The 13,051-nt window shown below is 41.0% G+C and overlaps 2 protein-coding genes across 2 annotated transcripts; one reads left to right on the top strand and one right to left on the bottom strand.

Moving 5' to 3' along the window:
- Positions 1 to 391: 391 nt before the first annotated feature.
- Positions 392 to 4,023, bottom strand: LOC139397797 (tumor necrosis factor ligand superfamily member 14-like). Its single transcript, XM_071144225.1, has 4 exons — positions 3,166 to 4,023; positions 1,819 to 1,852; positions 1,555 to 1,641; positions 392 to 1,364 (listed from the first exon to the last, which is right to left on the bottom strand). The coding sequence occupies exons 1-4, from the start codon at positions 3,364 to 3,366 to the stop codon at positions 970 to 972; spliced, it is 717 nt and encodes a 238-aa protein (XP_071000326.1). The 5' UTR covers positions 3,367 to 4,023; the 3' UTR covers positions 392 to 969.
- Positions 4,024 to 6,867: 2,844 nt separating this feature from the next.
- Positions 6,868 to 11,940, top strand: LOC139397795 (transmembrane emp24 domain-containing protein 1-like). The gene is made up of 4 exons (XM_071144224.1): positions 6,868 to 7,336; positions 10,139 to 10,236; positions 10,486 to 10,672; positions 10,867 to 11,940. The coding sequence occupies exons 1-4, from the start codon at positions 7,145 to 7,147 to the stop codon at positions 11,083 to 11,085; spliced, it is 696 nt and encodes a 231-aa protein (XP_071000325.1). The 5' UTR covers positions 6,868 to 7,144; the 3' UTR covers positions 11,086 to 11,940.
- Positions 11,941 to 13,051: the final 1,111 nt, after the last annotated feature.

Here is a 13,051-nt window from a genome sequence, read left to right as displayed (position 1 = left end):
ACCCTGGGAATTTGACTGTTAAACTCATGGGTACACTAGCAATGGATGCCAGTTCTGACTTGAATGGGAACTGCCATCTATGGATCTATGGATTGTAGATTTCAAAATGAAATTGTGGGAAAAACACACTGTTTGGAAAACAAATGCCTACTGGTGAAAAGAAAATACTGATCAGTCTTTAGAACCAATAACATTTTTTTTCTTAAAAACTCCCAATTTTTTGCTAACAGCAGCACTGTTTTTTCAAAGTAGCTCATCTTGAGATAGGCTATTGCCACAGCTAGCGCCACAGCTAGCGCCACAGCTAGCGCCACAGCTAGCGCCACAGCTAGCGCCACAGCTAGCGCCACAGCTAGCGCATCAGCCCTCAGAAGCCTATGGCTTCATCTTCATCATCAGGTGAATCAGTGTGCCACTCAACGTTTTATTTGGTAACCTACTGTAACCGATGATATACCGATATATATATTTCCTCTGAATATTGTACAATCCGTGTGTCGCTTCATTGGCCTGGGCTATTGTTTGTTTGAATTCAAGACCAGATTGATCTCAGTTTGTCAGTGTCAGAGTAGCCAGCCATTTCAGTCAGTTGTGTGGTAATTAAAAGATTCAACTAATGTCTTTCATGTAAATGACGTAGAACTACATGCCTTTTTTAAAAGGCAGATTATTTTACGACCCTGCTAAAAAAAATCCATGTGTGGAAATCCTAAAAACGCCTCTGCTCAACTGTAGCCTAGTGTATGCCACATTTATTATAAAGGGGCTTTTTCTCCAAAAGTACATTTTCCACTCATCGAAATGCATCTTGATGCAAGGATTTGTTGAAAGAAAATGAGGATGTGCCGGGAAGGGGGAAGGCCCTGCGTAGCAATATTACATGTAAATTGGCCTACAGTATTATTATGCCTTAAACCAATGATAATCAGCCAGCTATCTAAAAAAAAGTATGTTCATCATCAACCCGTATTATATCATATAGATACCAAACACGTTCTCTGTGGAATGTTGTATCCGAACTTGAGTGACATTTTTCACTTTGACAAAGATGGAGTCATCTTCAAAGAGGTGGAACACCCCTCCCAGGTAGCTGTTTGATGTGGACATCATTTTCCCAAACTTGGGGTAATATCTCCTGGACTTAAGGAGTTCAATGTCCTTCCCAAGGTACCGTGGAGTAGTTCTGCAGACCGAGTGTGTGAACGCAACATCGACCTCACTGAAGAAGATCTTAGAGTAGACGTAGTAGTAGCCTTCCTTCTGGATGACAAGCTTCCCATCTTTGTACTCCATTTCATGGAGGATTGGTTCTGCCTGCATGTTCCATACCATGACTCCATCTCCATGGGGTGCTTGAGGTCCAGCTGGAGAACAAATACAGGTCAATATGTGGGGAAAGTTTTCTGTCATTTGAATTTATCTTCATGTACTATTTCAAACACCATACTATCTGATGTACTACTACGTACTTCTATTTCACCCTCTTCTGTCATGACCAAATATTAATATAAAGGGTTGTGTGTAGTTGAAATGGCCTGGTGACAATGGTCTTACCTGTCAGATGTGCAACAGGTTTTGAAGGCAACACAATAGGGTTTGGTCTTGAAGTTGGGGGAACCTCCTTCGGAAATTCCTCATGGTCTGTTTTGGGAACAAAGTTTATGTTGAAGTGATGCACATTTTAGAAGGTGAATGATTCAGAAATGCATTTATCAAATGTGTACAAAATACTCAGTCGGGATCTTCTACCAAAGATGAGTCCCTTGTCATTTTGTCACAGTGTTTGAACAAGAGAAGGAGAAATAGTCTGGGACATACCTTGGATACTCATACTAGCTGACCCTGACTCTGCCTGCAGTTGAGAATAGAGATTTCATCATAGTGAACAGAGAGGTTTGTGGTAATACAGTACAGGCATGTGTGAGAATGTTAATTTGTTCCTTAAGTGGTTATTTGGGCCTTCAGCAATGTGACCTTTACATTTTATTAGATGATACGCAGGAAAGATAAACAGAACTGCTTATGGTTTCTGGTAATTAAGCAAAGTAGATCACCCATCCCACCCCAGACCACCCCACCCCCGTCTTCCCGTCAGTACATGTGCATGCAGCGAGACTAGGTTAGCTCTATCCTCTTCCAATAAACCATCACACACTTGCCACCAGATTGGGTCAGGGGAAATGATGTCACATGAAGCTCAACATAACCACAAACACCTGACCAACAAACCAATTCTGTGGAACATGGAATGCTGGCCCCTGGTACGTCACGGAACATTCATATTCTCCGAAATGATGCCCAATTCTGATAAACTTCTCCATCTCAACTGTTGCCAAATGTACAAGAATGAATAAAACTGTTAAATGCGTATATCAAGGGGAATCCCAACTCAAACTTTGGACAGAAACTGCTGACCATGACAGAACTTCACTATGTTGTCATGAGACCTGTTTGTACGTAAAACAAAATTAATATTTGTTTCTATTCCCTATAGACTTGGAAAATTATTTCACAATTAGAGTCTAACAAAACAACCAATTGTAGCAAGGTTCCAATATTCCAAGTGACATATCACCACACATTACTCTATTCTCAACCAGGATAATGCCATAATAAAATGGAGTAAAGGAACAAATGTAAAAGGCCAACAGTAAATTACTACATTGTACAAAATACATAGAGATTGGGTAACCAAATGTGACTTTATAAATAATCATTTATTAATTGAATGTAGTATCTTGGGTTTTTAAAGTATTGTCTTAATGTAACTGTGCATTCTGCATCATTTCAGTCTTGTCGACTGCGACTATGAAGTAAATCAAATCAAGCAATTATTTCCCATATGATGATGCAAATGGGTTGTACATGTATTTGTGAGAGAGAAAGAACACATCAACTAATGACACTGGAAATGTATTCACTTTCATTTTGGACTGAACAAAAGATGTTTCTGAGAATAGTTGTACACGTTGTGGGGTTGAGAGCAAGAGATTGGGGAAAATAAAACAGTGAGAGATGAAAGAACATAGTAGAAAGAATACATAGTTGTTACTAGATTTGTGTAGTGAGAGAGAGAGATGTGTGTGAAGAGAGACTCTCAGGTGTTGAGGGAGACAGAACAGAGATGGAGACGGGTAGAAGCCACCTCATGGTGATGATACTCACAGATCCCTGTTTGGAGTAGAGGTGGTAGATGAAGCAGGCCTCTATGGCCAAGCCACACAAAGCCAGACCAACCAGCAAGAACAGCAGGCTTTGGGCCACACCACCCCGACCAGGAGGTCTCGGTTTGGGGGGCAGCGGTGGGTAGGCTGCATGGCTATCCACCATGAACACGGAGGGGTACGGGACACCACCCTCAGCCATGATCTCTCCAATCAAAAAATATAAGGAACTGTTAAAGGATCCTCCAAGAGGTAGTCAAGTAATACCTGAGCGAGGTCCACGCACCAGGGGTCCCGGAACACAATGAGAGACACAGAGAGATTTCCCAGAGCAAGACCAAGCACTAGTGTGGGTTGTACAGTATGACTCCTCAGGTCGTCTTGTCAGCAGACAAGACAAGACAAAAAGTAGTGGAAGAAACAAATTCCACTTCTAGATATGAGAAATGTGGAAATCCTTCACAGAAACGACCACCTCCCCAAAGAGCAGTCACAGAAAGCAAAACTTGTCTTAACCAAAATAAATCTTGACAGAGAGAGAACGGTTACCTCTGGTGTTAAGTTTCAATCAGTCAGAAAGAGCGAGGCAAATGCAAATGAGCATCTTATAGAGTGGCCATGCACTGAGTATGATCACCTCCCCACTACACTACATACACCCTCCCACTCTAGCCTACTACAGCATACATGGAGTTTCGCAATAATTTGTCTCTCTGTTCACACTTCCTCTCACTCACTCTCACCAACTCTCATGATGAGTATCTGATCTGGTAGAGAGTGGTCTGCTGTCTCTACCAGCAAAAACAATAAAATAATGACAAGACCAATATATTCATGATCCTTTACAGTGCAGCTTCAAGTAAAAACAACAACATATGGTTCATTGTATTGTTATTCTTGTGTTGTTAAGACTTTTCATGGTATTGTTTTTTTACCACATGCTGTGTCAAGATCATGCTGTGTCAAGATCATGCTTTGTCAAGATCATGCTTTGTCAAGATCATGCTTTGCCCTCCCTGACATTGGAAGGCTGGGAGTTCGATCCCCAGTCAAGTCATACCAAAGACTGGAAAAATGCGTCTCTGCTTGGCACTTGGAGGTGGATTGGGGTTTACTATGTCAGGAAGTGGATGAAAGGTACACAGCAGGGGTGTCCATATATAGCTTCAGCATGCTCTCTAAGGTGTGTTCTAAAAGTAATTTTCAATTATTTTACTTTTCAATTACCCACTAGTGAAAAGAATCTAAAACTAAACCTATATTCATAATATTCATAATCAGATGTAGGATCAGCACCCTTTCCAAACCCCCTTAGCGATCAGGCTGGGGCAGTAGAAATCTGATCTTAGATCAGAGGCAAAGATTAAACCTCATCTAAACTAACAAGAGCACATTGCAATAAGCATGTAAAGCTTTTCCTTTGTCATAGCACCAGCCACCACCTCTCTGACCATAATGCACACTTCTAAAAAAACATTCTATATGTCATATAACTAAAACATACAACAAGTTGTCCTTAAAAATGGTATGTACAAGGCATATGCTGTATGTGTGTACATATTTTTGTATGTTTACTACTGGGTATGCTGTGTATGCTGTTGTGTATGTGTGTTTTTATCTAGACAACTTTTATGTGATGTGTATGTTTTACTGAGTGGACAATTCTGGCAAATTTTTTAATTAAATGAGTGCCCAGTGAGCAAAAAGATGTTGGAAAGAAGTTGAAAATAAATAATTACGGACGTTGAAGTCACGTTCATGTTCAGTTCTAAGTGAAGGTTGGAAACGTATTTTATGGACATTGATAAAAATGTGGTTAGTCCAGACAGGATGAAATCTGAACCAAACATATGCCCCTCCAGAGCTGACCAAATCTTAAGAAATCATAGATGTCTATGTTCAGGCCAAATCAAGGGTGGTCCAGAGCGGATCAAATCTGAACCAATTATAGACTATTATTCTTGGCACAAATCAAGGCCGGTCTGGAAATCAACCTCTGTTGACGTTCAAATCAAGACCAAAGTGGACTGACCAAATTGTTCCAAATTTTCAACATCCATGGACATCCTACGTCAGTCAGTGCTCACTGGATGTGTGTGTGTGTGTGTGTGTGTGTGTGTGCGTGTGCGTGTGCGTGTGCGTGTGTGTGTGTGTGTGGATGTGTTTAACTATACTTGTGGTGACCAGAAAAGAATAGTAAACAAATTTACTTTTGACTATTTCTAAGGGGTTTAGTTAGGGTTGATGTTAGAATTAGGTGTAGGAGATACGGTTTGGGTAAGGAGCTAGGTTTAGGTTTAGGGTTAGGATTAAGGTTAGGTTTTGGGGTTAAGGTTAGGGTTAGGGTTAGGTTAGGGCATGGGTTCCCAAACTCTTTTGATATTTAAAAAAACCTGTGACCCCACCATGTAAAAAAAAGGGTGATATAATCAAAAGCCAATGTTGACTTTTTAAAAATGGTCTATTACAAATCAGTCTGACAGTGCTTTTGAAAGTATTTCAATCTGAAGAAAGTATGGTTTGAAGTAACTGAAATGCAAGGTTATGGGAAGTTCAGAAGATCATCAGGCAATCATTTTGTATGATCTTCTGTGCAGTCTGATGTAGTGTCTGGTCTTGTCCACTCTGTTCTGAGTGGCTTCTGGGCATTGTAGAGGGACACATATGTGTTCCTGAGAGTCATGTCTTTCAGTGATGGGGTCATAATATTTTGTAGCTTAAACCATTCAAAAGATAAACCATTCATCTCTGTTTATTACAAGCATAATCTAGCGGCTACCGGAGGTTACTGACATAACCCCAGTGGTGGAAAAAGTACCAAATTGTCATACTTGAGTAAAAGTAAAAAATACCTTAATAGATAATGACTCAAGTAAAAGTGAAAGTTTCCAAGTAAAATACTATTTGAGTATCAAAAGTAAAAGTATAAATCATTTAAAAATCCTTATATTAAGTAGTGGTGGAAAAAGTACCCAGTTGTCATACTTTAATAAAAGTAAAGATACCTTAGTAGAAAGTTACTCAAGTAAAAGTGAGTCACCCAGTAAAATACTACTTGAGTAAATATTTTAAAGTATTTGGTTTTAAATATACTTAAGTATCAAAAGTAAATGTCATTGCTAAAATATACTTAATTATCCAAAGCAAAAGTATAAATTATTTCAAGTCCCTTATATTAATCAAACCAGGCGGCATCATTTTCTTGTTTTTTCATTTATTTACGGATAGACAGGGGCATGCTACAACACTCAGACATCATTTACAAACGAAGTGAGCGCCAGATCAGAGGCAGTAGAGATACCCAGGCATGTTCTCTTGATAAGAGCGTAAATTAGACAATTTTTGTCTGTCAAAATGTAACAAGTACTTTTGGGTGTCGGGGAAAATGTATGGAGTAAAACGTACATTATATTCTTTAGGAATGTAGTGAATTAAATGTAAAAGTTATAGTCAAAAAATATAAATAGTCATGTAAAGTACAGATACAAAAAAAAGACTTAATTAGTCCTTTAAAGTATTTTTACTTAAGTACTTCACACCACTGCTATACATTGGTATTGCACACCCTTCAAGTCAATCACACGCGCTACTTGTGAAGTTATTGTCAAAGAAGGGCAACAGGGTGAGATTTTTTTCTGCCAGTGGTCTAGTCTAACTTCGATATAATAGGTTATCTTGTTGGATGAGATGTAAAAAAATCGACTCACTTTCAGTTGCGCGCACAGTGGTCAGAACTGATCTGAAGCTAGTTGTTCGGTGAAGTAGGCGACTTGATTCCTGCTATGACTAACTTTGATCACAAGCAATAAATAGCCTACAGCTCGTGGTCGCTGACAGTCTATGGACTATGTACGTATACAATGCGGTATGAGTGAAGCGAAGTAGGCTACTAGACTACAAGAACAAGCATTCATGGCTACCGATGAGTCAACAGTGATTGTAACTTTTTTCTGAAGTCCAAAGTCGCTTCTAGGCTACAAATGGGTTCCATGTTTGATCTGAGCGTTGCTGTAAGACTCTATTTGCTGTCTTGTTTCGTTGTATCTGTGGACTTCACTTTAGGCTTTGGACAAAGCCAAGATACTGAATTCACGTTTCAACTCCCTGCAGGTAGAACAGAATGTTTCTACCAAACAGCTACGAAGAACGGAAGCCTGGAAGTAGAATACCAGGTAGCAGTCTTGGACAATTTAGTTTTCTGTGGTACTGAAAACACAGCTGACATTCTCTGTGTCATTCTCTCTCTCTCTCCGTGTGTTTGTGTGTGTGTGGTGCAATTTCGTGCCTCTATTATAACAATGTTATAAGTTGCATTAGTCAGTCAGTTACTAGATGCTTTATTGTTACAGCCAAAGGACTTTGCTCAGATGCAAATAATAAGATAAGGCATCTTCCTTCCATACAGGTGGAGTCTATAAGACAAAGCCAGCTTGACAAGCTGCTGGCATCGGCATGAAGGGTCAAGGCAGGGGAAGTGTTTACAAAGGGATCCACTGTGTCAGCATAAGGCCAGATACTCTAACTAACCTCTGAGCAATAGTAGCTGTAGTAGGCCTGTGGCTTCTTCTTCTCCTCTAGACATGTAAAGAGAAGGAGAGCGCTTACCACCAAGTGTAGGCCTACTTGCTGTGTTAGTAGTCATGCGCTTTGCTGCAAAATGCATATTAAATATGAAGCTGCGCCATCCCTGGCCCGACCTTGTTACAATTTATATATAGCATTTTAGTCATTTAGAAGACACGGTTGCAGAGTTAGTCAGTTGACTCGTATAAAAGTGTAAACCACTACAGGTTAGGCTCTTCATAGATTCAAGTTGAAGTGATGCTCATCATGCTACGGTATCAATGCCTACTCTACATACTGGAAACCCTGTTCCCAATCCTCACACTGTACCAAGGCCCTCTGGCAGACACATGACTGTGATAGGATGTCATGTTCCTCACCACCCAACCCGCCAAGCCGTGACACATTTCTGTGGACTGTGTGTGTGTGTGTGTGTGTGTGTGTGTGTGTGTGTGTGTGTGTGTGTGTGTGTGTGTGTGTGTGTGTGTGTGTGTGTGTGTGTGTGTGTGTGTGTGTGTGTGTGTGTGTGTGTGTGTGAGCCTGGCAGGCTTACTGTGGTATCCACACAGCAACAGCTGAGACGCACAGGGCTGAGAGAGATGACAGCTTGAGAGAGCAAGCTGAAGGACTGTGGGGATTGGGACGTTTTATACAGCAGTCTGTGGTGTGTGTCTGTCTGCCTGGTTGTCTGTCCGTCTGTTACCCTCTCTTAACCAAGACAATGACACCACACTGGCAATGGTAGTGACTCATGCCTAAGGCCTAGTTTATATGGCCTAGCATGCTGTGTTTCCCTCCTTATGTTTCTGCTGCCTGAGAGTGGTGTTCCTTTGACATGAACAGACAGGTGCTGGGGAGTGGGTGTTCCTTTGACATGAACAGACAGGTGCTGGGGAGTGGGTGCTCCTTTGACATGAACAGACAGGTGCTGGGGAGTGGGTATACTGGCTAGCCTCTCCTTGCTGTTGGATTGTAGCTTTAGCTGAAGTTACTGTCGGTTGATCCTGACCTGGTGGATCTATTTGAACTCATATCTACTGTGTTGTAGAGTTTGAATATGGCAATCTGAGACTGCTAATGACCGGATGAACCATGAGCTGTGCAAATACTTGGAACAAATACTATATCCATTGTTGTAGTGGAAGGTATATGCAGGTATACACTGTATACACACTTATTTTTCAGTTGGCATTGCATATACTCACAGTTGGCATTGCATATACTAGTGTAGTGGAGGTATACGCCATATCAGTTAATAAGGCTGATGGAACAGATCAGAATGTTTTTCTTAAAATGTTGATAAACTATTATGAGGTAGACCTATGCACAAATGTTCCAAAATGACATTTGAATGACAACACTGTTCTAAAAAGCGATTTCATGGACAGAGATGGAAACATCTGTTAGAAATGTAGAAAGAAGGGAGATCTAAAGATGTAACAGCTATCATGGGTTGCTAATATGACTAGGATAATGCCTTTGGCTGCTAGACAATGACAGAAGATGTATAGAAAACCAATAGAACAGGAGAACGCATATGAGGAAGTCTTTCTAAAGGAATTGCCTCTACGTTTCGATGGTGGGATTTTGGCTTTAGGCTACTTTGAAGCAAAGTAAGACATGACTCATATGAAGTAAAACTTCCAGGTTTCAAACAATTAAGGATCAGGAAAAATGTAACAATGCATAGAGGCTTTCCCCAAATCCTTATCAATGAAATGTTAACTAGCTACAAAGTAGTCTATGCTTACCTGGCAGAATTATATCATGATTACCTGCATCAATTCAGTGATCATTTGTTTTGCAAACTCCATATCATGTGCTACAGAAACACAGCTAACCAAACAACAGTGCTAGGTGCTTGTGCACTTGAATTGAAAGGTAACTACATTCAAAAACATTTTTTATTTATTTATCCCAGACCAGTTTTTCTGTTAAATGTGACTTTGAAAGCAAAAAAAAAGTAAAAACCTGACTGAATTTCTGACTCAGTTGACAGCCTAATTTATCTGTTTCAATAGTAAGCCTGTTAACTTATTAGCACGGTACAGCTTGGTTCAGCCTGACTGTGAAAGACCTTAATGGGATTTATCATTTTAGGCCATTCAGAGTGTATGTCACTGTTTGTCATTCCATTTTTTACACAGGGCACTTTTCCGTCGTCGGCCGGGCCATTTTGGGAATGGCCAAAATGAGTGTAAAATCACTTCTCCAGGCACCACTACAACACTGACTATACCACCACCACAGTGTTCATGTGTCTACAGTATGTATGGAAGTGAAGACGTGTGTGTGTGTAGACATGGTGGATTTCAGTCTGTCTATAGTATCTGTCTGTAACACTGGATATTCTCATAGAAACACTTTGAGTTAGATTATAATATCATCTCATCCATTCCCTCCTGTTCCAGGTGATTGCAGGTGCAGGCCTGGATGTGGGCTTCACCCTGATCTCCCCCAGCGGATACAAGCTGGCCTCTGAGTTCAGGACATCTGACGGCATCCACACGTGAGTGGGCAGAACCTACTAACACAACCCTGACCTCCTCTAACTTCTCTGGACTGGTATGAAGGTCTCACCATGCTCGATGGTGTTTGATTCAAAGTTTTTGTAAGGTGATGCAAAAGACACCTTTCCATCCTCTGGCTTACAGACAGTAAAGTTCTACACTATTCTATATGACAGTCTGAACACTGTCTGACTTGCTCTGACCCTCTCTGACATCATGTTGTTCTTCCTCATTGGTCTGTCTCCCAGGGTGGAGCCTACAGAGGATGGAGACTACCGGCTGTGTTTTGACAACAGCTTCAGTAAGCTTTCTGAGAAGATGGTGTTCTTCGAGGTGATTGTAGAGGGCCAGCCTGGGGACACCTGGGGCGATGAAGAGTGGGCTGACATGGCCGAGCCAGAGAGTATGGTGGAGTACAAACTGGAAGACATCAGGGTGAGAAGGACAGGAGGAACACCCAAACGCTCAGCCACTGGGACTGGTGTCTTTATTTTGTCTTTTCATCCTGTTCGTCTCTCCTGTTTCACGTTTTTCATCTCTTTCCTGCTTTCAATGTTCAATACATTCCTGTGTTCTCTCTTATCCTCTCCCACCTTACCCACTGTCTCTCTCCCTGCCTCTCCCTGTAGGAGACCATGGACTCAGTGCACAGGCACCTGGAGCGGAGCCGGCAGCTTCAGACCATGCTGAGGGCCTTCGAGGCCCGGGACCGCTATCTACTGGAGGACAATCTGTGGAGGGTCTCGTTCTGGTCCTCCATGAGCCTCCTGGTCATCCTGACCGTGGCCGTCACACAGGTCTACACCCTCCGACGCCTCTTCGACGACAAGAGGGTCTGCAAACCCTAGTGTCCAGTAGTATCTTCCACCACCCCCACACCCTTCCCAGTGGTATCTTCCACCACCCCCACACCCTTCCCAGTGGTATCTTCCACCACCCCCACACTCTTCCCAGTGGTATCTTCCACCACCCCCACACCCTTCCCAGTGGTATCTTCCAGCACCCCCACACCCTTCCCAGTGGTATCTTCCACCACCCCCACACCCTTCCCAGTGGTATCTTCCACCACCCCCACACTCTTCCCAGTGGTATCTTCCAGCAGACTCACAAACTTCCCAGAGGTATCTTCTACCATCCCCACTGGTATCTTCCACCACCCCCACACCCTTCCCAGTGGTATCTTCCACCACCCCCACATCATGCCCAGTGATATATTCCAGCAGACCCACACACGGCCCGATGGTATTTTCCACCACCCCCACACCCTTCCCAGTGGTATCTTCATCAAAGATGCCATAGAAGGGTGTTGGGACTAACAGGACCCTACTGTAAAGTAATGGTTTCAGAGATTGAAGAAGAGACACTATTGACAACAGTGATGTTTGGTAAATGACTGTTAGTAAGGATTTAGTGATGTTTGTGTGTGATGAGCTTGATTCAGCTTTTGAGTGGCAGAAAAGTGCATGTTTGTATGTGAGTCATAAACACTGTATAATGATGTTTTGACAATTTATTGTCAATCTATCAAACAAGAAACCAATGCAATAGCAGATCATGTGGTAGTATGTTTTTAACATGGTATCTTAAGAGTGACTTTACAAATATAATTTATTTAATGACATGGTTATAACACAACTACAGCAAAATAAACACACACACAAAAAAAACCCATTATACTCTGAAATAAATTAATTCTGGAGAAAGAGTAGCCTTGCAAAGCCACTGAACCCGCAAGCTTACATTAAAAGCTGCAGTGGTTATCAGTCTGTTAATTATGAGGCAAGAGAAATAAGTCTTACATGCATCAATGGCTGTCCTCATGGGATGGTTTTATTGAATTACAGATATTACATTTTTATTGAAATGTATAGTGTTTGACAGAGATCTGGTGAGACAGAGCCAAAGAGTTGAGACATTCAAAAAATGATTCCTGCCAGGAGAATGTTGCAAAGTCAACCACAAGCATAGTTGTTATATACACCTCCAACACCACAAAACAAGACCCAATCATTCATTTGAAAAAAAGATTGTATTTATAGAACCATAAAATCTCAATGATCCATTCCTTTCAATTATAGGTACAATAGTGCAAATTTGAGTGTCAAAAGTGTGCAGGAAAAGAAAATAAGGCAATCTTATTGGCTACCACAAAACAGCACTGGATTAAAGGCATATCGCAAAGTTCTGCAGTTGACATCAGTTGGATCTATTATTGACACTGTACTACATTATAATCACATTACCGGTATATGCCCTTCTTCATACAACTACCCTACTATCATACAACTATCCATACTTCATACAACTATCCAACTATCCATACTTCATACAACTATCCATACTTCATACAACTATCCTACTATCCATACTTCATACAACTATCCAACTATCCATACAACTATCCATACTTCATACAACTATCCTACTATCCATACTTCATACAACTATCCAACTATCCATACTTCATACAACTATCCATACAACTATCCTACTATCCATACTTCATACAACTATCCATACTTCATACAACTATCCATACTTCATACAACTATCCATACTATCATACAACTATCCATACTTCATACAACTATCCAACTATCCATACTTCATACAACTATCCATACTTCATACAACTATCCATACTATCATACAACTATCCATACTTCATACAACTATCCTACTATCCATACTTCATACAACTATCCAACTATCCATACTTCATACAACTATCCATACTTCATACAACTATCCTACTATCCATACTTCATACAACTATCCATACTATCATACAACTATCCATACTTCATACAACTA

The sequence above is a fragment of the Oncorhynchus clarkii genome, unplaced genomic scaffold (genome assembly GCF_045791955.1).
Source record: "Oncorhynchus clarkii lewisi isolate Uvic-CL-2024 unplaced genomic scaffold, UVic_Ocla_1.0 unplaced_contig_11350_pilon_pilon, whole genome shotgun sequence".
Classification (NCBI taxonomy): domain Eukaryota; kingdom Metazoa; phylum Chordata; class Actinopteri; order Salmoniformes; family Salmonidae; genus Oncorhynchus; species Oncorhynchus clarkii.
The sequence above is the reverse complement of the archived record's forward strand: the minus strand, read 5'-3'. Positions and strand labels throughout refer to the sequence as shown.